At 42.9% G+C, this 23141-nt stretch overlaps 2 protein-coding genes and 1 pseudogene across 2 annotated transcripts; 2 read left to right on the forward strand and 1 right to left on the reverse strand.

Annotated features, from left to right (window-relative positions):
- Positions 1-3010: 3010 nt before the first annotated feature.
- On the reverse strand, positions 3011-5286 carry LOC148723707 (uncharacterized; annotated as a pseudogene).
- A 1426-nt stretch (positions 5287-6712) lies between these two features.
- LOC148723708 (uncharacterized) lies at positions 6713-12765 on the forward strand. Its single transcript, XM_088733095.1, has one exon. The coding sequence runs from the start codon at positions 7069-7071 to the stop codon at positions 12316-12318; it is 5250 nt and encodes a 1749-aa protein (XP_088589221.1). The 5' UTR covers positions 6713-7068; the 3' UTR covers positions 12319-12765.
- Positions 12766-15218: 2453 nt separating this feature from the next.
- LOC148723709 (adenosine receptor A3-like) lies at positions 15219-22224 on the forward strand. The gene is made up of 3 exons (XM_088734481.1): positions 15219-15542; positions 16883-17130; positions 22098-22224. The coding sequence occupies exons 1-3, from the start codon at positions 15219-15221 to the stop codon at positions 22222-22224; spliced, it is 699 nt and encodes a 232-aa protein (XP_088590607.1).
- Positions 22225-23141: the final 917 nt, after the last annotated feature.

A 23141-nucleotide genomic window follows, 5' to 3' on the forward strand; every position in this document is an offset into this window, starting at 1 on the left:
ATCATTTTTATTCGGTAATGTATTGTTTTACACTTCATCAGAAGTTGAAGGTAACTAATTTTTTTGCAATTTTTTAAAAGTTTTTTTTAACCGGATGTAAGTGTTTTTTCATCCAAATAAATCCTGGTATATTGCAACACTGTATTGCATATGTTCATATTGACCTTGTGGGCAATTAGCTTTTAAAAGGACTAAGCTGTTTAAATGACTCTCGATCAGGCAGTTCATGTTTTGAGTCGGTAGTTTGGAAAAGCCGGAATCCGGAATTCCGCCGGAATATTTGAACGTCTGTTTTTTTAATTCAAAACAACTCCGATGATTTTCCGAAGAGCATCGAGCTCCTAATATACTTCGATGATTAACCGAAAACTATCCGAGGGTCTCCGAAGTTACCCGGAGATCCTCAAGGAACAATCGAACCCACGGCTTCATTTGTTTTTTATCGACTTTCTTATCTCATCTTTTGTTTATTTTTAATTATTACCTTATCTATTTTTTAACGGCTGTGAAACTAAATAATAAACGGCAAATCCTTCGTCAAATTATAGGTTAACATGGTCAGCGTCCCTTTAATCGAGATCTCGATTATTCATTAAAAGGGTACAAAGAAAATATAGCAATGCCTAAGTCAGTCTGCCATTTATTCAATTACAATTCCGGGAAAGCGCTGGTTAACGAAAGTTATAAGCTCTTCCGTTAGAGACAGGCCTCCCTCAGTTCTCCTCAACAGACCTTGCAAGTGGCCTGTATGGAACCAGGGACGACGTGTGCACAGACATGCTATGTTAATATGGTAGTACCTTCTTTGTGTTCTGCCTAACTTCTAACATTTTGTGCCATCTAAATACAGATTTGGATACGAGTCCATCTCTAAACGTCTAATGACTGCCATGCTTTCAACAGATTGAGAGTCTTTATGAAAGCTCCCTTCACATCCGTTGCATTTTGAGATGTTTCCTTTTAGCTTCATTAAAAAGAAAGGATTAGGAGATTCAGGAATGATGGGTTTCCGCGGTAAAGGAAAACCTTGGGGCACGGATGGTTGGAGTGGCGACAGCCTTTGGCTAAACATAGATGTCGTAAATGATTGTGGTAACGGCTCTTAGTATCCAAAAGGTTGACTTTGGTCAACCCCTCCCATTCCTGTGGCCACCTGAGACACTTCGCTGGTCAGGGGAAACGTCTGGTACTGTGTCTGTAGATCTGTGCTCTGATACAGTAATTGATTGGTTGATAAGTGGGAAGTAGGATCATTTAATGGTGATTGTGTTTGCGGCTGCCGTGACGAGAATGAAGCGTTCCAAGCGTTGCTTGTGTTGGATTGAGCCAGAATTGAGGGAAATGATGTTAAATCAAACGACTGCTGGACAGCTGTTAGCGAAATGGGTACAGTCGCACTTGAAGTCGAAGTTGAAGTCGCACATGTTGTTTCCCTGTCAAGAAACGAGGAGGGCATTGGTAGGACGAAGTCAACATTCTCTCTCGCTTTTCTTTGCCTCATTGGACCTTGCTTTCGACCAGATGCTCTCGTGTCGATGCTAATAGTCGCCACTGACGTGAGTCCACCCTTGATCTTCTGCCCCTTGTACCACGTGATGAACTTGTCAAGGGCACCTTCTTTTTCCGTAACGGCGACAGAGTGCGAACATATTTGTTTTGGCTCGAAATTTCTGCATGTACAGGTCACTTTAAAGTTTGCGTGCAATTGAACAAAGTGTGGAATGCTCCCTGTTTCAGACATAACGGAGAATGTAGAGTCCCTCGAGGGTGCTGGGAAGATGGCGTTTGACTGGGATAGTATTCTACCAGCTTTCTTCCAGATCCATTCAGCGATGTGGAGATCTAGACTTCCTGTTATGCAATTACACGGAAGCGATGATTGTAAGGAATTATGGAATTCCGCAGAAGTTTATCAACATTATAAGAAACTCTTACGAAAGTACCACCTGTAGAGTCATTCATGTAGGCCAGCTGTCGGAGAGCTTCGAAGTTAAAACCGGAATAAGGCAGGGCTGCCTTCTTTCACCGTTCTTATTCCTCCTGGCAAATTGATTGGATAATGAAGTCATCGACAGCGGGCCACAGGAACGGAATACAATGGACGCTCACCCAGCAGCTTGATGACCTGGATTATGCCGACGACATTGCTTTACTATCTCACTCAGGAGCCCAAATGCAGAACAAAACCAGCATTCCGGAAGAAAGGTCAAGAAAAACTGGCCTTGTTATCAACACCGCAAAGACCAAAGTCATGAAGATTAACTCAGGTTCAAGGAGGAAGATCAGAGTGAATGACGCCGATATCAAAGAGATGGAATCGTGTACATACCTTGGGAGCGTAGTAAACACATGTGGGGGAACTGACGCAGACGTTGCAAACAGGATTAATAATGCAAGAGGAGCCTTCCACTCCCTTAAGAAGATCTGGAGCTCTGGCAGCATATCTACATCAACTAAGCTGAAAATCTTCAACTCTAATGTAAAAGCTGTGCTTTTATACGGGGCAGAGACGTGGAGGATGACAGTCCAAACGGCAAGAAAGTTACGATCATATGTCAATCATTGTTTGCGTCGAATCCTGAAGATACATTGGACAGACAAGATCACAAACGAGGAGCTCTGGGAGTGGACAGGTCAAATACCGATGGTCAAGCAAGTGAGGAAGAGAAAATGGATGTGGGTAGGCCACACGCTGAGAAGACCTTCAAACAGCATTACGAGGCAAGCCCTGCGTTGGAATCCACAGGGAAAACGAAAGAGGGGCCGCCTCAAGAATACCTGGAGGAGGGATACGGAAAAAGAGATGAAGGTCCTCGGGAAGAACTGGAAGGAGCCACAACAGCTGGCAGAAAAGAGGCGTCAGTGGCGGCAGTTTGTCGATGGCCCATGCTCCAACCTGGAGCCAGGGGCTTAACTAACTAACTAACTAACTAACTAACTAACCATCGTCAATGGATAGGTCATATATCTTCTGGACGTAATCCTTTCTTTGACACTCGTTCATAGCCCACTACTCATCCGCAGATAATTGAAATCTTTTAAATTGCTCTCGGAGTTCGTATCTCTCAGAGGCTCCAAATAGGGCTAATATCACCTCTGCCTCTTGGTCGTCCTCAGTCATTTCCGCTTTGACTGCTTTGGCGAATGCTGTTTCACCCATTTCTTTGCCCTGTGTTTTTATGTCGAAGTCTGGCATTCCTGTTTTCGCTGTCATTTGTATAAAATTTATCGGGCGGAGAACCAAGACCCGCCTTTGTTCGCACGTCTACAGTCATGCAATTCTTCATTATGGAGGCCCTTTCCATCATCGAGTCGTGGAACTTAGAATTACCGTCTCCCCTGCCTTCCCTTTCCGCCCAAGGCTGTTTCAATGAGAGAAGAATTGCGTCAAATTCATCTTGAGTAGTTGCATCTAGGAGACCCGGTTGGTAGGTTCGTCCTTCTTGCTTCCCAAATACTTCCGACAGGTATTGTCTGAAGTCTGTTACGTGCAACTGGTTTAATTTTGACCTAACGTTACCTTCGAAGTGACGGAAGCAGCGGAGATGTATTGCCTTTGTAAAGCAAGTGGACAGTGCCTCGCTAAGGCTGTACTCGCCATCCGTTCCAACAGCTACTAGATCTTCCAGTCCCGTTACAATGCTCTTCAATTTGCTAAAGCACTGTAAGTAAGTTTGCTTAAATTTTGTGTGGTGAATGAAAATAGGTCCCATGAAAACAGGACACTTATCAGTCTTTACAGATTTCAAAAGGACGTTTCTATAAGAGGTCGGTGTTACACTAAAATTTCCAAAGTTAAACGTTGGCTCGGCTGACAAATGGCTGAAGTCCAGATCTTGCGTGCAGAATCGCGATAGGTCAGCAAGTTGATTATCAACTGCCAACAAAATGAGGGGCTCCCCAGACAATTCTTGCATTCGCACAGTGTTTCCCTTCTGTGTGAGCGAACCAGTTTAGAGTTGTCATCTCATCCGTTTCTCTAGATCTGCGTTCTGCATAGGACGATTCCACACGCGCCCGTTTCATGTCATATGCCTGAGTCCTTCCGCGGGGTATATCAGCATCTGAACTTGCGGAAAGAGGTCCTCCCAGGTCTCGCCTTGTTTTCGCTACCGCTTCGCTCACGGGGTATCGCGAGAGATTTTCTTTGAGCTTTCGTCGGACAGAAGGTTTTGTTCCGGTAAAAAACCTCTTCTTTTTCGCATTCCCATGAACAGTTGGGGCGAGGTCGTGTTCCATCCCGGTAAACGCGTATTGCAGTAACGCTACATTATTAACGATATCTCAATTAAAATAATTTAGATAGGAAATTTTCTGACGAAAGTCTCCTTGCTTCCTGTATTCTCGCGTGAGGTGGTATTAATTTTTTCTTTTGAGGATTAAACGAGAGTCCCCCTTCTTTTTCCACTTACCATCAGAAGGATTAGTGTAGATATGAGTCACTTGTCCGTTGTTCACGTACCGACCGTTGCCGTCCGCTGGCATATCATCGAGAGGTATAACTCTAGCGTCAATCAAGAAGGCAGCGTTATACTTTACTATCATTGGTTGACGGGTGCACTTGGCCTCGTCTGGCTGATCTTTAAACAAAATTTCCAAGATTTCTCGAGCTTTAAAGGTCTTTCCATTTCTTGGTTGAAAAGAAAAGAGCGGAATTTTTTTGTTTTCATCGTGAAACGTTGGTGTTGCATCTATTTCTTCCGGTGAACTGTCATCCTCGGAAGTCGAGGAAGCGGACGCATCGCTGCACTGTGACTGCCTCAATTTGGGGATTTGCAATTTCGATGTTACTTCGAGATTCCGCTTAGCGCCTATTCGGGATTTTAAAATTGTTCGGCCACAACCTTCGTATGTAACACCTTTCACCTTTTCTGGAGAGTCACTGATAATTATTGGGTTGTCATTGTCCCCAGGAGAACTGTGTTGTTCTTTGAAATTCTTTTTCGCTTCTGCAGTGATAATAGAGAAATAATTAATTTGTTTATTATCTCTAAGCTAAACTGGGTAGCGAACGGGAGTCAACGGTATGTTTACGTAAATAACGCCCTTGAGGAATATCCGTTTTTTAACCCACAGTCATTAAGTGCCTACCATGTGCGGATACCTTTGAACGAACAAAGATATGAGGTTGAGGAATTTCCGCAATCGATTATTTATCTATCTGAGAAATCATACCTGCTGGAGATTTTTTTTTTGTTTTGTCTGCGATAGCGATGGCGGACTGGCTCAGTCACTTTGAGGGAAAAAGGGGTGAAAATGTAACATGAGGTACTGACAGTGAGTCATATGAAAGTTAAATGGCAAGTCGTAGTATTTCAACGCGTCCGAGACATTGGCCCACGGAAATAAGAGCGTTTCAGGTGAAAAAATAACTGCACGACGCTGACAGAGCTGAATGACGTGCACGCATGCGCTAGATTTAGCCGCGGAAACACGGATTTTGAGTCGTTCGCATGTATGATTTCCTATTCTGTTGCTTCAAGGCGTCGTTTTCCTTGCCGCTTTTCTTTTACAGAACAACCTCCAAAAACTTGGCACACCCCCTGAAAAGTTTCAAAAATTAATTTTCTCCTTAGAATCTCTGGAAATAGGAAAGTGCCTTCGACGAAAACAGAGTTCCTCGGTTTTAAAAGTCAGCCCTTACTATTTTCCGCTAATTTCGCTAAATTTTAGACCTAGGAGCCCGCGTTGTGGACGGCAACCCGCTGACGTAGTATTTCATTATTCAGCTCTGTCCACGACGCTTACGAAAAGTTATGATAACACCGTGTACGCCACCCTATCACGCTATCGCGTGCTCAAAGTTAATTAACCGCGCGGGTTTTTTGGAGGGGGTGGGGGGGTAAGAAACAATTTTTAGGCGTTCTCTGCTGCTTGTTGAAGTCCTCACCCTTAACAGATCAGACTTAACCGGAAGAGAATTGCAACCACTCTGCTTTTTTAATGTTGCAGTGTAGATGATTTTTCTACAAATTTCGTAAGGTAAGGCAATAAATTGCCAGGCAAGGAAAGAACATTTTAAACCTCAAAATTGCCTCTAGTAAGGAGATAGTGAATACAGGCTCAGCTCAAGAAACTTTATTTTATCACGAAACCCGCGTGATTCCCTCTCCTACGCTTCAATGCGTTGTTTATTTATTTTGTTTCGGAAACGTATTTCGCTATGCTTTAATGACCTTGTCTCAGATTGGTCAAAAACTGACAGGTAAATTCATGCGTGGAAATGAAGCTAGAGTTGCGAAACGAGATGAAACCGGCGTTGATTGTTTTGTTTTCCTTTTCTCTGGGTTCTCTCTCGGGAGTTAAAAAAGGCACTCCCAAAGAAAAATTAGGCAGATCGTCATCGGCTTGTTCGCTTGTTGCCATGTCTCGTTTAACTTTTTTGCGGAAGTTTTTCCCTTTTTTTTTTTTTGATGAAAAATGCTGAAGTCACTCGCAAAATTCAACAATATGTATGTAGATTCTTGGAAACCACAATTTACCGGCGGGGAAATGCGAGTGCCCATTTTCAGCGGACCGATACTTTACAAAGTAAGTTACACCTCCAGGGCATTATACGTCTAGTCACCCGCAGGCCTGACAAATCTCTTAATTCTGAGATTTTCTTAAGACACACTGCATAATAACTTATGTTAGAAAGAACCTCGAAACACTCACATTTATGCCTCATTGAATATGGCTGCCCCAGAAATTAAACAAGGTAGAAATTAACTTGTCGGAAACAGAATAATAGCATAGATATCAAATAGCGATTGTGAAATGTTTGTCTGGAAATTTTGTTATTCTTATGTCTGGAAGATTCGTATCTAGCCAATCAGCGTTCTTTTAACTAAGGTGTCCCGCAAAGATAAGGAACAATTGTCTGTGATTTATTTAGCTTTCAGTCGAAGTAATCTTTCATATCAGTCGAGTCGAGGAGTTGTGACAGCTGTAAAACCTAGCGAGAATAGAAGAGGAGAAGAATAAAAAATCTAGTGAAGACGTGACAGTGTGGGCTATCCTTACTAATTCCCCACATTTGTGGCACCTCCGACGGGACCTGCAGTGATTTGGACAACCTGTTAGTCAATGGAAGCTAAACTGGAGGCAGAACTTCAGCTTCTAAAGCTTGCACGAGGAAGGACGAAATCTGTCGTGGAGAAGGGAAATATCGAGAAGATCACTCGACATAAAGAAACTCTGGGAAAGATTGTGGCATCTATAGAGGACTTGAAGCTAGACATCGAGAAAGGTAAGCTTGAAGCGGGAAAAGGCATTGACGAAGTTGATGAATGGGGAAAAATTATCGAGCAAACGATTGATGATGTAGATAAAGAAGTAGAAGATTTAAATCGTCATCTCGAAGAAGCTGGGGCAAAAGCAATAAACAAAAAACGGGAAGAGGAAGAGGCTCTTCTAGCCAAAAGGAGGGAGGATGAACTGAACTTTGAAAACCTTAAACTTGAGCAAAAATCAAAAATGCAGTTGCCCGATCAGTCCGCCGAAAAACCCCTAAGTAAGGGAAATGTCAAAATGCCAAAGCTGGTAATTACGAAATATGACGGTACCTACGAAAAGTGGCTTTCCTTTTGGAACAAGTTCAAAGCGGAAATCGATGCAGCCGATATTCCCCCGGTTACTAAATTTGCTCACCTCAAAGAATTACTGGAAAGTGATGTTTGTGAATCAATCGATGGCCTCCCATTTAGTCCTGAAGGTTATGTACGTGCTAAAAATATCTTGAAGTCCAATTATGGCAAGACAAGCGAGATTGTGAGAGCGTATATTGATAACATCAATGGTTTACCTGTGGTGACCGGATGCATCCCTAATGAAATTCATAAATTTTGTCAGACTTTGAACTACAATGTTCAATCATTAGAGACCCTAGGTAAACTTTCTGGGTGTTTATTTATGGTGCGTGGCGTCCTAGACAAATTGCCAGACATAAAGGCAGACCTCGTGAGCGGAAAACCGGGATGGCAAGATTGGGGTTTCGGGGACCTTATGCAGGCTTTAGAAGAATGGAAAGCCATTCATCCGATGGAAACTCTGGGGGTAGAAAAGGCAAACGAAACGTCTCCGACTCCGCCGATTTATCACCCGCCGCGTCCGCCGCGTCCCCCACGTTTGCCTCGTGACAGAAGTTTCTACGCGCGACAGGGCGAACCCAACCCACGACACGCGTGTGTCTACTGCGATCGCGTGACACACAGATCTTGGGAGTGTGAGAACGTGACATCTCCAGCGGAGCGCCGTCGCATTCTACAAAACAAACGCTTGTGCTTCAACTGCACTGGGCCTCAACACAGCGCTTCACAATGCCGAAGCCGCGCATCTTGCGTACACTGCAAACAAAGGCACCACTCATCTATTTGCGACCGACCGTCGGCAACTGGACGCCAAAGAGCGAACAACGGCGGAGTGGCTCTAACTGCAACTCAAGAAGGAGAGAAAGTCTGCCATCCAATCGTACTTGTCAAGTTGAATGGCGTGACCTGTAGAGCCCTACTGGACACCGGTGCGACTGCGTCTTATGCTTCAGGATACATCTTGGATCGTCTAAACCTCGTACCAGCTCGCACTCTAACACGCCGTATACAAACTATCGTGGGCATAGTGACTAAGCGGACAGAAACTTACAATACGCAAGTGAGTGACACTAAAGGAAACAATGCAATTTCATTACGAGTAACTAGAGTAGACCGCGCTGAACTTTTGTCCGTGGAAAATCCTAACTATAAGGAGATGATCAGCAAATACCGCCATCTGGAAGGCGTTTCAATGGAAGACATCGACACTAAGAGCTTACTTCCGGTCCATGTTATTCTGGGCGCGAGTGACTACGCGAAGATAAAAACTCGAGAATCCCAACGCACCGGAGCTATCGGCGAGCCTGTGGCTGAGTACACTCTTTTTGGATGGACCATCATGTCACCAGGAACGGAGACAGACCTGGACAGGATGTTTCTAGCGCAGACGGCCTCGAATGACTATGAAGAGCTTTACCGGATGGACGTCCTAGGACTCGAAGACAAACCTAATGGCGATCAGAGCGTTGTTTATGAAGAATTCCTTGAACAACTCAGCCGCAGCCCTGAGGGTTGGTATGAAACTGGCCTTCCCTGGAAAGGGGACCATCCTCCGTTGCCCTCTAACAAGTCTGGAAGCTTAAAGCGACTGGGGAGCCTAGTCCAACGACTTAAGAAGACAGGAAGGCTAGACGACTATGACGCTATCATACAAGAACAGCTTAATGAAGGAATTATTGAAGAAGCAGAGATGCCAGCAACTCAAAGAGAATTCTACATCCCGCACAAAGCAGTAGTGAGAGAGAGTGCAGAAACTACCAAGATGCGTATTGTCTACGATGCCTCAGCAAGAGCGTACGACTCAGCCCCTTCCCTAAACGACTGTCTGGAAGTTGGACCACCCCTGCAGAATCAACTATGGAAGGTACTCCTAAGGGGACGGTTTCATTCAGTGGCTATCGCTGGCGATATTCGCAAAGCATTTCTTCAAGTGCGTATCCGAGAGCAGGACCGAGATGCGCTGCGGTTTCATTGGTTGGAAAGCAAGGATCCTTTTCGTGTTCGCACGTACCGATTCACCAGAGCTCTGTTTGGTTTGGGACCCTCGCCGTTTCTGCTTGGCGGTGTAATTCAGCACCATCTGAACACTTGCAGACCTACACACCCTGATCGCGTAGCAGAAATCGAGCGAGAACTGTACGTTGACGATCTCATTTCGGGTGGAGGTACTATCCAAGAAGCGAAACAAAAGAAAGCTGCAGCAACTGAGATGTTCCACCAGGCCACCTTCCACTTACACAAGTGGCATTCAAACGTGACTGAACTAGAGCTCACTGAAGAAACTGAAACTGGGGATGACTTAAGCTACGCCAAGCAACAACTCGGAATCAAGCCGAGAGAATGTGGGCTGCTTGGTTTAAAGTGGAACAAACTGACGGACGAAGTTGGAGTTACAATTCCAGAGGAAGTTGCCCAACCGACAAAGAGAGGGATTCTGGGAAAAGTGGCGAGGATCTATGACCCCCTTGGTCTTATCGCTCCAATCACCCTGCAAGGAAAGCTTCTGTACCGCGATGCCTGTGAAGAGAAACGTGCATGGGACGCTCCGTTATCCACCCCCCTAGAACAGCAGTGGCAGAAGTGGGAACGTTCCTTGCCGCAACACGTAACTTGTCCACGAGCACTCACCAGCGTCCAAGAACCTATCGAGGACATTAAACTTCATGCTTTTGGAGACGCGAGCGGAAAGGGCGTGGCCGCTTCTGTGTACGCTGTGGTCAGACAGTCAAGCGCAATCAACCAAGGCCTGGTTACAGCAAAGGCAAGACTGGCCAAACAAGGGCTGACAATACCTCGCCGCGAACTGGTCTCCGGTCACATGGCTGTAAATCTTCTGACCAACGTACGAGATGCACTGCAAGGATTCCCTGTGACTTCGCTGCATTGTTGGCTTGACAGCAGCGTGGCCTTACATTGGATACTAGGAGGAGGAGACTATAAGCAGTTTGTGGCCAACCGGGTACGAAAAATTAGAGAACACTCTGATGTTGTCTGGAGGCACGTACCTACTCAGGATAATCCTGCAGATCTTGCTAGCCGAGGTGGACTGGTAACTGAGGAGAACCAACTGTGGTGGAAGGGACCAGAGTGGCTAAGTGATCCTGTGAAATGGCCAGCCGACCTTGTGACCGCGCCCACCGCTGAATCTAACGCAGAAATGAAGGCTACAAAGGAGCTCTTTGCCATGGCCGTTAAAGCTGATGACGATCTAGACCATCTTCTGGCCAAGCACAACTACTGGAAGACTTTGCGAGTGTGCGCTTGGATTATGCGGTTCGCAAACAACGCTAGAGCGAAAAGAGCGACAAGAACAAAGGGACCCCTGACAACAGACGAAATTGAGAAGCAGAAACACTTTTGGTTGCTACGCGTACAGAGCCGGGGAAGTGAAAGCATGGAGGAAGATCGCCTGTGCCTAAACTTACAGAAGAACAAAGATGGATTGCTTGAGTGCCGTGGGAGACTGCAAGGGGTCTATCCGATATACATCCCAGACGCCACAACGTTCGCAAACAAATATGTCGAACACGTCCACAAAGCCACTCTTCACGGGGGAGTGGGGCTTACTATGGCTAAAGTGAGAGAAGAGTTCTGGATTCCCCGCCTGAGGCGCCTCGCGAAGAAAGTCATCAGGGAGTGTTATGGGTGCAAACGCTTCCAGGCGGTTGCGCTCGCAGCTCCACCCCCCGGTTTATTGCCTCTGGAGAGAACTGAGGGCTCAACTCCCTTTGAAATTGTTGGAGTAGATTTTGCTGGGCCGATCAAGTACCGCAAGTCCTCTCGTGTAGAAGGAAAAGGCTATCTGGTGCTCTACACGTGCAGTTTAACGAGAGCCTTGTACTTGGAGGTCCTGCCTAATCTGGAAACTACTACCTTTCTTTCAAGCTTGAAGCGTTTCATCGCTAGACGTGGACGACCTTTAAAGATCTTTTCAGACAATGGAAAAACGTTCGTAGGAGCGGCAAACCTACTGAAAGGAATTCAGAAAGATGAGCAAGTTCAAGGCTACCTTGCATCAGAGAAGATTATCTGGAGGTTTAACCTAAGTCGAGCACCCTGGTGGGGTGGCCAGTTTGAGCGACTAGTGGGCCTCTTCAAACGTGCATTCTATAAAGTAATTGGTGGAGGAATGCTATCCTGGTCAGAGCTGTGCGAAGTCGTGCTGGATGTTGAAACTCAACTAAATCGCCGCCCCCTGTCCTATGTAGAAGATGACGTCCAGCTCCCTCTACTCACCCCATCTTCTTTCCTATTCCAAAGATGTATTCGCCTCCCTGAACAAGAACCATGGCGAGAGGAGACAACTGACCTACGAAAGCGTGCCAAGTATTTGAGGTCTTGTAAGGACGCTGTGTGGAGACGCTGGTCTCGAGAGTACTTGGCGGCGCTCAGAGAGCGTCACAACTGCAATGGAAAAGGCAAGGCGAGGCCCTTAAAGCCTGGTGACGTCGTTCTCATTCGTTCAGAAGAAAAGAACCGAGGAAAGTGGCCATTAGGAGTGGTCGCTAAACTATTCAACGGCCGTGATGGAATTGTACGTGGAGTGAAGCTGCGCGCAGGGAAAACGTTTCTGGAGAGGCCGATTCAACACCTTTATCCCATGGAACTAGCATGCGATAGAGCGCCGGAGAGAGCTGACGTCCTTACCCCCCTGAATGCTAAAGCGCCAGTTTTTCGTCCACGGAGAGATGCTGCGGTTGCCGCAAACTTGCGTATTCGTGACGCTATAGAGAGTGAAGAACTTTAAACCTAAACGCAGGACAGACCTGTGCGGATGGACGGAGAATTAAAGTGATTTCAGCGGACTTTGACATTCATTACTTTGTTTTGTTTTGTTTCTGATTTCAATTTAATTATTAATTAAGCTGGCCGTTTCCTCTGTTTACATGTGCTTCCGTTTGGAAGGCACATGGGGGGAGTGTGTCGGAAACAGAATAATAGCATAGATATCAAATAGCGATTGTGAAATGTTTGTCTGGAAATTTTGTTATTCTTATGTCTGGAAGATTCGTATCTAGCCAATCAGCGTTCTTTTAACTAAGGTGTCCCGCAAAGATAAGGAACAATTGTCTGTGATTTATTTAGCTTTCAGTCGAAGTAATCTTTCATATCAGTCGAGTCGAGGAGTTGTGACAGCTGTAAAACCTAGCGAGAATAGAAGAGGAGAAGAATAAAAAATCTAGTGAAGACGTGACAGTGTGGGCTATCCTTACTAATTCCCCACAAACTTTTCACACGAACATGTGGATTTCTTTCAGGTACAAATGTTCACTTTCGTTGCGCAATTGACACCAAAAAATTCCAAAAGTTTATCCCGTTAATGATGGACATCTTCCACTAAGATCCACTTTACGGTGTCGTACAAAAGTCCGAGCAAAATTATGTAAAACATGGCAGAACCTCGGCCACTTGCACAGAGGGGGGGCTTGTAGACTTGTGAAACCCTTCTTATCTTTCTATCTCTATCTGCCTAAAATCTCGCAAAATGCCATCGACATCACGGCACCACGAGTTCTTGAAGCGCGAAAGCTCGTTTTAGGACGACACTTTCAACTATGGGAACGATTCACTTATTCGTATTCCAGCCTACCCAAATATGTATTAATTCGCAGCTGTATTAACGAAAAATGCCGAAAGAGAAATATCATAGGAAAACTCTCTGCACTTTCCCTTTACCAGTACAGCTTACCTTGTCTCCAGGTCCGCGTCACTTTCAGAGGAAGATGATCTTCCTTGATTAAATTGAAAGGAAATTACAGTAAATCTCCAGAGATCTAGAACAGGGAATGTAAAAACAGCAAACTTCCAATAGAACATATCTGATACAACATCCGCGTACGTTCTTCTCCACTCCATTTTGCAGAACAATTAATCGACTTAGCGCAAATGTTTTACTCTTTCTTGCTCGACCGTGCGTCGCTATTACGACGCAGTAATTGTACATCATGCAGATAGTATGATTATACACGTGGCCATACAGTATTGTGATACCTAACGTGTCGCCCTATTTTTATTCAAAATTTAAGTTATTAATTCAAGTTTTAACACAAAAAATAATTTCGCGATCACTTTTTAGACAATGGCGTCATTACGCATTTTACTGCATGCCAAGTACTCACAAGGCCTGCGTTTTCGATCGTTCTTTGTTCTTCTGGCGAGGAAAAAGGAGTGGGGTATCGGGGTGGTTAACTGTCCAACCGGAAACAAACTGATTTGAATTTACCCAATATCCATGCACTTATCACTTGGCTAAGACAAAATTCACCATAAAAAATTCCGTGTAACTAACATAAAAATAGATTCTTCAGCGTTTTTTTAATTCCTCATAGGTGTCCGACCATATTCATGGGGGTTTGATTGTTCCTCGGGCCGGATCCTCGAGTAACTTCGGAGTATATGCACAGCTCGTACACCACTCGGAAAATCTTCGGAGTTGTTTTAAATTAAAAACAGGCCTGAAAAAATCAGGGATCTTCGGATAACTTCGAAAACCTTCAGATAATCTTTGGTTAATCTTCGAGTATATTCGGAGCTGGTACGCTCTTCGGAGAGGTAAGCTGGAAATGTTGAGACAATTTAAGTTAGATTGTATGACAAGTTAGTAAGATAAGTGATTGCGTGGTGACAACTTTTCGCTTGTGGTTTCAGTGTCGGTAATGGGATCAATTAACCGGTCCATTTGTTAGCTGATATCGTTATCTAGGTGTTAGGGTGTGCCGCACGTGCTGATAAGATAAAACCTGCCAAGATTTTTTGGTTGCTTTTTTCTATCGAAAAGGATAGAGACGTGATCTGTGAGTATAGTAACTAAGTGAAGAATAAAACCGCCAAGTTTGCGAAGAAAAGCCTGGTGTTTTTTGGCATTCGCAATAGAAAACCTGCAAGGTTTGTTGAGGAGGAATGAGGGAGGCCTGTCTTTAACGGAAGAGCTTATCGCTTTCGTTAAGCAGTGCTTTCCCGGAATTGAAATTGTGTAAATGGCAGACTGACTAAGGCATTGCTATATTTTCTTTGCTATATTGCTCTATTTTCTTTGTACCCTTTTAATGAATAATCGAGATCTCAATTAAAGGGACGCTGACCATGTTTACCTATAATTTGACGAATGATTTGCTGTTTATTTAGTTTCACGGCTGTTAAAAAATAGATAAGTTAATAATTAAAAATAAACAAAAGATGAAATAAAAAAGTCGATAAAAAACAAATGAAGCCGGGGGTCCGATTGTTCCTCGAGGATCTCCGGGTAACTTCGGAGACCCTCGGATAGCTTTCGGTTAATCCTCGGAGTATATATTCGGAGCTCGTCGACTCTTCGGAAAAATCTTGAAAAAAAAAAGAAGAATTGAAAAACAAGCCTTCAAAAATTCAGGGCTCTCTGGGTAACTTCGGAAACCATCGAATAATCTTCGTGTTAATCCTCGGAGTATATTCGGAGCTCGTACACTCTTCGGAAAATCATCGGGGTCGTTTTGAATTAAAAGAAACAGACGTTGAAATATTCCGGCGGAGTTCCTGGGGAATTCCGGATTCCGGCTTTTCCAGACTACCAGACAACGCATCAAGCTTTCTCAAATCAACACTGAGATCAAAAAAAGGTCACAAACGGCGAGGTTTGACAGGAAATACGAAGCTATTGCAGTTTCAGAGATGAGTTTACCGGTAAACGTATCTACAAGTGAATGCTTCGTAGATATTCCAGTCACAATACTTATTGGGAAATACAAATACGCAATATTGTTGAATGCTATCTTCAATATCGGGCTCATGTTCACTGCATCTTTGGGAAATATTTTGATTGTTCTCAGTTTTGTGCTCGTTTCGTCTCTGCGGACAACTTCGAACTGTGTTCTGTTTGGACTGGCCGTGACTGACCTTGGTGTCGGCCTTATCGTTCATCCTTTGTATATAATGGTGTTATATCAAGTCTACGAAAATTATAGTCCTGATTGTAAAATCATGACTGCCTACAGCGTATCGACAACGAGTTTGACTAATGGTCGTGGGTCGTGGGTCGTGGGTACAAGTCGTGGGTCGTGGGTGTGGATGTGGGTGTGGGTAAAAGTCGTGGGTGTGGTTAATACTTAATAATAAAAATAACCATTTAAAATATTAAATATAATAATACATAAATTTTATACAACCCTGTCATTCATTAATTTAACTGTACTTTCTTCTAGTTATTTTATTTTGTTTATTCAATTTACCCTACTTTACGTCTATTTTTATCTGTTATCTCACTGTCAATGAAATTATTAGTTTCAGTTTCGAGACAGGAAGAGAGATAAATCTCGTAATTACATTAAATTAGTCTCACAACACGATAATTCCGGATCTGTCACCAGCGCGATCGCCGACGAGCGTCCGTTGGTCGGCTACTCTGGGATTTGATTTTTCCCTTTTTCTGCTTTCTAGGGTAGTTGTCAAGGGAAATCCACAGGACATTCTTTTGTTCTCTTGCGGTTTTCAAGCCTCAGACGATAAAACTTTCCCGAGGTAATTTTCTTAGGGAAAAATCGGTCACACTTGCAAATTTGAGTTTCCCTAGGGAAACTGTCAACAAGTCAAGTTTCCCAAGGACAAAACCCTGTAGTGTGACCACAGCTAATATCGCGTTTACTATCCTCCACTGTCGAGTTACCAGTCTGGCAGAGGTTATGTGTGTGCCTTTTGAGTCAGTCGACTTGTGTACAATCAGTTTTTCTTTGTGTATACAGTGTGTAATTACCAGATTTATCTATCATTCTTTTGTCATTGATGTTGTCAGACGAGATCTCGGAATTTCTGTCTCTTGGCCCCTGACTTTAGCCGCAAATATAGAATTCACGAGCGCTGTCGCAATTTTAACGTTATAGTACTACTATATGAAATCATTTTTGGTACAATCGTACAAAGCAACTCGGGTGTCTCGTTAACACAGACCTCGAAAACGCAGAACGCAGACCGCAGACCGCACAGCTCGAAAAACGTGTACACAGTGTGTAATTACAAGATTTATCTCTCTTCCCTTTGTTATCAAACGAGATCTCGGAATGCGTCGCGAAACTGAAACTAATTTCATTGACAGTGAGATAACAGATAAAAATAGACTTAAAGTAGGGTAAATTGAATAAACAAAGCAAAATAACTAGAAGAAGGAACAGTTAAATTAATGAATGACAGGGTTGTATAAAATTTTTGTATTATTATATTTAACATTTTAAATGGTTACTTTTATTATTAAGTATTAACCACACCCACGACTTTTACCCACACCCACACCCACACCCACGACCCACGACTTGTACCCACGACCCACGACCCACGACCATTAGTCAAACTCATCGACAACATTTTTTGCTGGTGTTTCGCTGTTGTATATCACATTTATTGGTTTGGATCGATTTTTGGCGATTCGACTGCATTTGCGATATCAGCAACTCGTCACCGAAAGACGGGTCAATATGATGCAGTTGTCGATTTGGGTGACAAACGCCTTACTTAGCCTTGTTTGGCTTGAAGGGTTCCGACTGTATTCAACTGGATTATTCTACTGGATTGTAGTTTATGTCAGGATTTGTCGGTTAGCGGTTGTAGTATTGTCGTCAGGTACTTGGATAGTTGGTATGTGGGAGAGCCACAGAAAGAAACAATAGGTCGAATCGGGAAACCAGGTTTGTGAAGTTTCTGCAAACCGTAGAGTTTCGGTGGCTGTGGTACCGAGCACCTCAGTCGATAGTACCGTTGGGTGTCAAAGGCGTTCGTTTTCTTGAGTGTCAGTAGTTTACTGTTGAGTTTACGTTGAAGTGCAGGAGTTGGGTCACGTTTGAGTTCAAACAGTTACACGGCACTGCCATGGGGTCTCCAGTTTCTGTTGTTATAGCAGAAATTGTGATGCAGAACATCGAGGAACACGCCCTTTCGACTTGCCGACAAACGATACCGCTTTGGTTACGTTACTTTGACGACACCTTCACCGCCGTTCGACACGACGAAATTGACGCATTCCACCGCCACCTTAATGAACAAAACACTGACATACAGTTTACCAGAGAAGTCGAAGGAAATGGCAAACTTCCTTTTGTAGACTGCCTGGTAAGACACAACGACAACTCATTACGGACGACAGTTTACAGGAAACCGACACACACCGACAGATTACTAGACGAGTCATCCTACAACCCTACATCACACAAAGCCACAACTATCAGAACTCTAACACGACGCGAACAACTAGTATGCGACTCGACAGACAGCTTATCCGACGAGAACAAATACCTTCACCGTGTTTTTACGAAGAACAACTACAACAACGACTTCATCCGACGAAACACTCACCGACCCACTACCACTACCGAAACAAACGACACCGCAACCCCTACGACTACAGCAACCATACCGTACATAAAAGGCATGTCTGAAAACATCTCGTGCATCTTACTACCATTCAATATCCGCGTCGCCCACAAACCCATCACCATACTACATCAGTTACTAACCAACGTTAAAGACAAAGACGAACCGAGGAACAGACAGGGAACGATTTATAAGATCAATTGTTCCGACTGCCAAGCCTCCTACATCGGTGAGACTGGCAGAAACCTCACAACAAGACTGACTGAACACAGACGGGTGACGAGGAAAGGTGATGTCAGCAATCACATTGCTGAACACCATCGACTTACCAACCAAAACATTGACTGGGACTCTGCGCAATGCCTAACCTAGGGCACTGACTATTTTCAACGAATGACTCTGGAAAGCTGGTTTACTAACTTAGAACAGACTCCCCTAAACAGATGTCAACAACTACCCGCTCCATACAAACGACTCATTCACGACATAAACATCACAAACGACCGAAAAAGAACGACCTAACTTTACCGAAAGATCGAAACAGACCAATCACGACCGACTTACGTCACTTGAGTCTTACAGCCAATAACATCACGGCAAAACCAACCGATCATTTCACACGAACTGGAATAAGAACATTCTACTGACAACAATCATTCACTTGACTCTGATGATGACTTCCGCACAGGTTGTCGAAACGTCAGTCACTACCACCGACAACAGTCCTTCTCAGGACTATACTCACCCGGACGATCAGACTACACCTTCACATTATTATTATTATTATTATTATTATTATTATTAGTATTATATTTTTATAACTCAGTCATTTGAACCTTTTACAGGCACATGTATGTTTACCTGAAGTATATTCCACTATCTTGCATGTGCATTGTATTAATTTATGCAAATAATCAACTACTCCTCTTCCATTCATTTTTTTAATATTAGCTTTGCTTTGCTTTACATACACATCACATGCTCTACCACTGTAAGGATAATTATGATGCCTATCAGTAATATTACATCATATCCCTACAGAACATTGTTATGAAACATTCCTATTTGACTTGTAGCCATTTTCTTTCAAAGTGGCAAAATATATGTATATTGCAAAAATTAGTTAAGAGTTTCTTATTGACTACAACTAGCATAGCCATACCAGTATTCCCCTCCCCAGTAATAAGTTGGGAAAAGGACATTTGTATGGTGCCATCATTGTTTACGTTTGGGAATATCCCATCCCTGATTTTTATTTGACTGGATGGGCATAGCAGTACACAGGCTTATTACAAGCTTTTGGTTACTCCTCATGACTTTGTGTTAACTGGGAACTGACAGCTGACTTAATCTAATCAATTTTCTCCTGAACATTTTTAACAAACAACTTTGACTTCAGAAATACTTCTGATAATTTCCCTCTGACATTTCTAATTTGGAAGATTAATCATCATAATAATTATGTTCTTTCCACCTCCATAAACACCTAACATAAGTTCTTTGTTTATAATTCAGGCAGCTTCTGAATATAAGAAATCAAGTTTAGAAGATAGTTGATTCATTCAAGGCTGTTGCAATATGAGAAAAGACAATACAGTGCTTTATTCACATAAATCGATTAAATTATATTAATAATTATTTTACCTTACAGTACTTTTGTTTTTTAAACATTTGTTTTTTTAAAAATTTGTTTTCTAGTGGTACCAAGATGGTAATGTTACTTTGTGAATCAGGGAGCTATATAAACCAGAAGTATTCTGTTAGCTTACTACATTTTATGTTGCAGGTGGCAGTAAGTTAGTAAAGAAATAAAAGAAAAAGCAAAAAGAAAGAAATAAAATAAAATGATTAGTGAGGGAAGAGCAGCATTAAAAAAAGACATACTACAAATTATTCATAATTGTGATGTGAAACAAATACTTGTTGGGAAAGTAAATTATTGCTCAGAAAAAAAAATACAGCTTAGAAAAAAAAATTACAAACTAAGGTGGAAAGTGAACCTTAATTTATTACCATAACAATAGACATTTTGTACTTAAACATACCTCGGTTTATTCTTCCTCTAGTTGAGCCAATTTTTGTATTTTTGGGGGCTATGATACACACAATAACGACTGGGGATAGGGTGTCCGTGCTACACGGGCGTGTTTTGTCTTCTCGGCGAATCTGACCGGAATGCCGTTGACATGCCGATTTATACGGTTCAAGCCACTGCTTTACAAACCTGATGGTGCAGCGTCCTCAGCCATTCAAAAACCGTCTTATTTTTAGCCTTAGTGCTTAATATGCTCTTCTATAAACAAAACTTAGTTGCCACGGAGCCGGCAGCGAAAAACAACAATTTCATATCGTGTGCAACCTCAGTTCGGCTTTGGCAAGAACATAATTGAGCTTGAGAACTATCCAAAAGGTGAACGGAGTTTCAAAGCTGAGTTTGCAGTATTCTTTCTAAGTTTTGCCTTTTTACGCTGTCGATTTGACTCACGTAGGAAGACCGAAACAGACTTGTCGCAGGAGCACTGACGCAGAGGTGTAGGCCATCGGAACAACATGGGCACAGCTGAAGAGGACCGCACAGAACCGAGTGCGTTGGAGGAATGTTGTTACGGCCATATATGTTCCTCAGGGGACCAAAAGGCTTAAGTCAGTAAGTCATACAATTCTTATTTTGTTAGTTTTCAGAATTAAGTATTGGATCAACTAATAATTCGTCAATTGATATTTTCATCTATTCTCATCACTTGTCTGTTTGATATTGTGTTGATATTGTAAGGAGAAATTCTGCCTTGATCACTCATGAGAGTTAAAGGGTTAATGGTCTGAATTTACCGAAAGAACTTGGTCCACTGCATTTGTAGACAGAGTTCATTTCAAGAATATCCGTTCAGATGAGACCAGCTCGCTGGCCAATGTAAATCTGCACAGGATACCAGAAAAAAAAAAAGACATGTTATTGAACTTAATTTTACTTTTCAAAGGAGTACTGACGCTTAAAATCTCAGAAAAATACAAATTCCACCTTACATTTCTTTGGCTTGCACTTTAATTTTGTGAGGTAATCGTAAGTTTTATCATAATCATCATTACTATTGTTATCATCATGGACTCAGAATATTTTTCTTTGTCCTACACACGAGACAAGACGAAAAACAATGCTTCGCTAGTTCTTTACCGAGCTCAAAATTTACAAAAGCAACGCCTTCAGTTCGAAATTGCTGATCCTAGGAGCATGAAGGACTCGTGTCACATATTGACCTTGTAATGGCTCAGCTGACCTTGGAGTCTGTATCGTAGTGGTAGAGCTATGGAGCGCGGAATCCGCGCAAGGCTGGTCTGAGGTTCGATTCCTTATGAAAACTCCGTATTTTTTCCTTTCTTTCCACGCTCGTGACAAGACGAAAAAAATATCTCGCTGTTATCGTCATTATTATCAATATCATAGTTGTTGATGGTGTGATTGATGGCCCTCGTATTTCATGAACTTTATACTTGCCCCGCTCTTCTTGGGCGCGATTGTCGGTTTTCTGTTCTTGCTGAAATATCTGGCCCCATAATGCATCTCACTGCCATAGTCATGTGGGGTTAGACTGACCGTGTTGACGAAAGACTTCCGATACTTTCTGAAGTTTCCGGCTCTTCCTATGAAAAAAGCCTTTAATTAAAGTAGACGATCACAAAATTATTTTATCAGTGTCCATACTTACCTTGATCTCACTCTTGTTTAATAACACATTTACACGAAACGATGTACTTGACATTACACTCGCCGGATTGAAAACTGCAATCATCGGCTTTAGCCATACACGTTTGTGTCAATTTTGATCATCGAGACTTGTTAGAAATAAATTTGGAGCATCTTACAAAACATAATTTGGCCTGTGTTTAAAAACACCGGCCTTTTTCGGATGTGATCGGATCACCGACAGATATGCTTTCACAGGTGAGGATAAACCCTCTGGCTCGCCTGTGTCTCTGAGACAATGATAGGCATGTTACGATTGTCGATGCAGAGTCGAAGCACATCCCAAGTTATTTCTTACCCTTGCAGCATCTATATTATTTGTTAAATTAAAAATTTAATTTGTTTTGCCGAAGCAAATAACATTGAGACAAATCGCCGGATGCATAGGAAATAACAATACCTACCATCTTTGATGTTCTCAAAGTGTATAGTCACGTATTCATCTTTGTCAGGGCGGGATTGCTCGTGGAAAAACCTGAGGGCATGTACTGCAAAGAAAACAAAACGAATAGAAAGTACAATTTTACCAATTTAAACCATGGTTGTGGAGCAGGTTTCGATGACAAGATGGAACCATGAGACACAGAAACATCGGAGCTCAGCTCCATATAGTTTTGCAATGCTTCACTTTTCTGAATACTTATTGGTCCGTAAAACTCGCGAAAATTTTTAAACAAGTCAGATTTAAAACTAAAACAAATCGCGCCTTAGGTGTCACTGGCATTTTTCCGCTCGTTTGCTTGTTTTACTTTGAATTTCTATTGGCTTCTTGTGATTTTCGGCTTTGTTCTTACTGATTGTGGTTGCTACTTTAGTTTTATTATTACAACCTTCGATCGAAATGCACTTGCATAGTAAAGCAAAACCAATGCAAAATCGATCACTATCGGGATTGATTGACTCAGACTTACCTATTTCGTGTGACATTGTGCCCTTGCCCCTTTGCCCCAACATCCAGCGGCTAGACAGAGCAGTTGTTTCTTCCCAATACGTCTCACGTAGGACCAACCACTAAAGAAAGGAAATTTGTACTAAAAGTTTATTCAAAAAAGCTTTTTTATATCTCACATAGTTATAAAATTATACTCTAACATTATCACGGTGATGACCTTCCCTGGCAAGATTTCAGTCATCTAACCTTACGTACATAACATAAAAAGAGTCGCTCTGCCAACAACAAGAAGGAAATTATTTCGATTCTTTAATTTGTCATTGTCTCTTAGAGTTCAGAGACCGGCCAGCCGGGCTCGCGTGCATAAAAAACCTACCTTATTTCCCCTTGAGGCACTAGGATATTTTTAGCTCCCCCCCACCCTCCTCGTGTAAACCATTGGATTCCCAATATTCCATCCACCCCCCCCCTCCCGACGTACACTTCTTATTAATTCACCCCCTCCCTCCCCCCTCCGCCCGCGAATACTAAGGAATGGTCCCCCAAACCTGTTGAATGTTAAACTTCTTCCGGCGTTCTCAAACTCCATACCCACTCCCTTCGA

Source organism: Stylophora pistillata, chromosome 9 (genome assembly GCF_964205215.1).
Source record: "Stylophora pistillata chromosome 9, jaStyPist1.2, whole genome shotgun sequence".
Classification (NCBI taxonomy): domain Eukaryota; kingdom Metazoa; phylum Cnidaria; class Anthozoa; order Scleractinia; family Pocilloporidae; genus Stylophora; species Stylophora pistillata.

Coding starts and splice junctions, on each gene's coding strand:
- LOC148723708 (XM_088733095.1), top strand. CDS start 7,069: ATGGAAGCTAAACTGGAGGCAGAACTTCAGCTTCTAAAGCTTGCACGA.
- LOC148723709 (XM_088734481.1), top strand. CDS start 15,219: ATGAGTTTACCGGTAAACGTATCTACAAGTGAATGCTTCGTAGATATT. Junction 15,543..16,882: donor AAATCATGACTGCCTACAGC/GTATCGACAACG, acceptor CACGACCATTAG/TCAAACTCATCGACAACATT. Junction 17,131..22,097: donor GTTTATGTCAGGATTTGTCG/GTTAGCGGTTGT, acceptor CATCTTTGTCAG/GGCGGGATTGCTCGTGGAAA.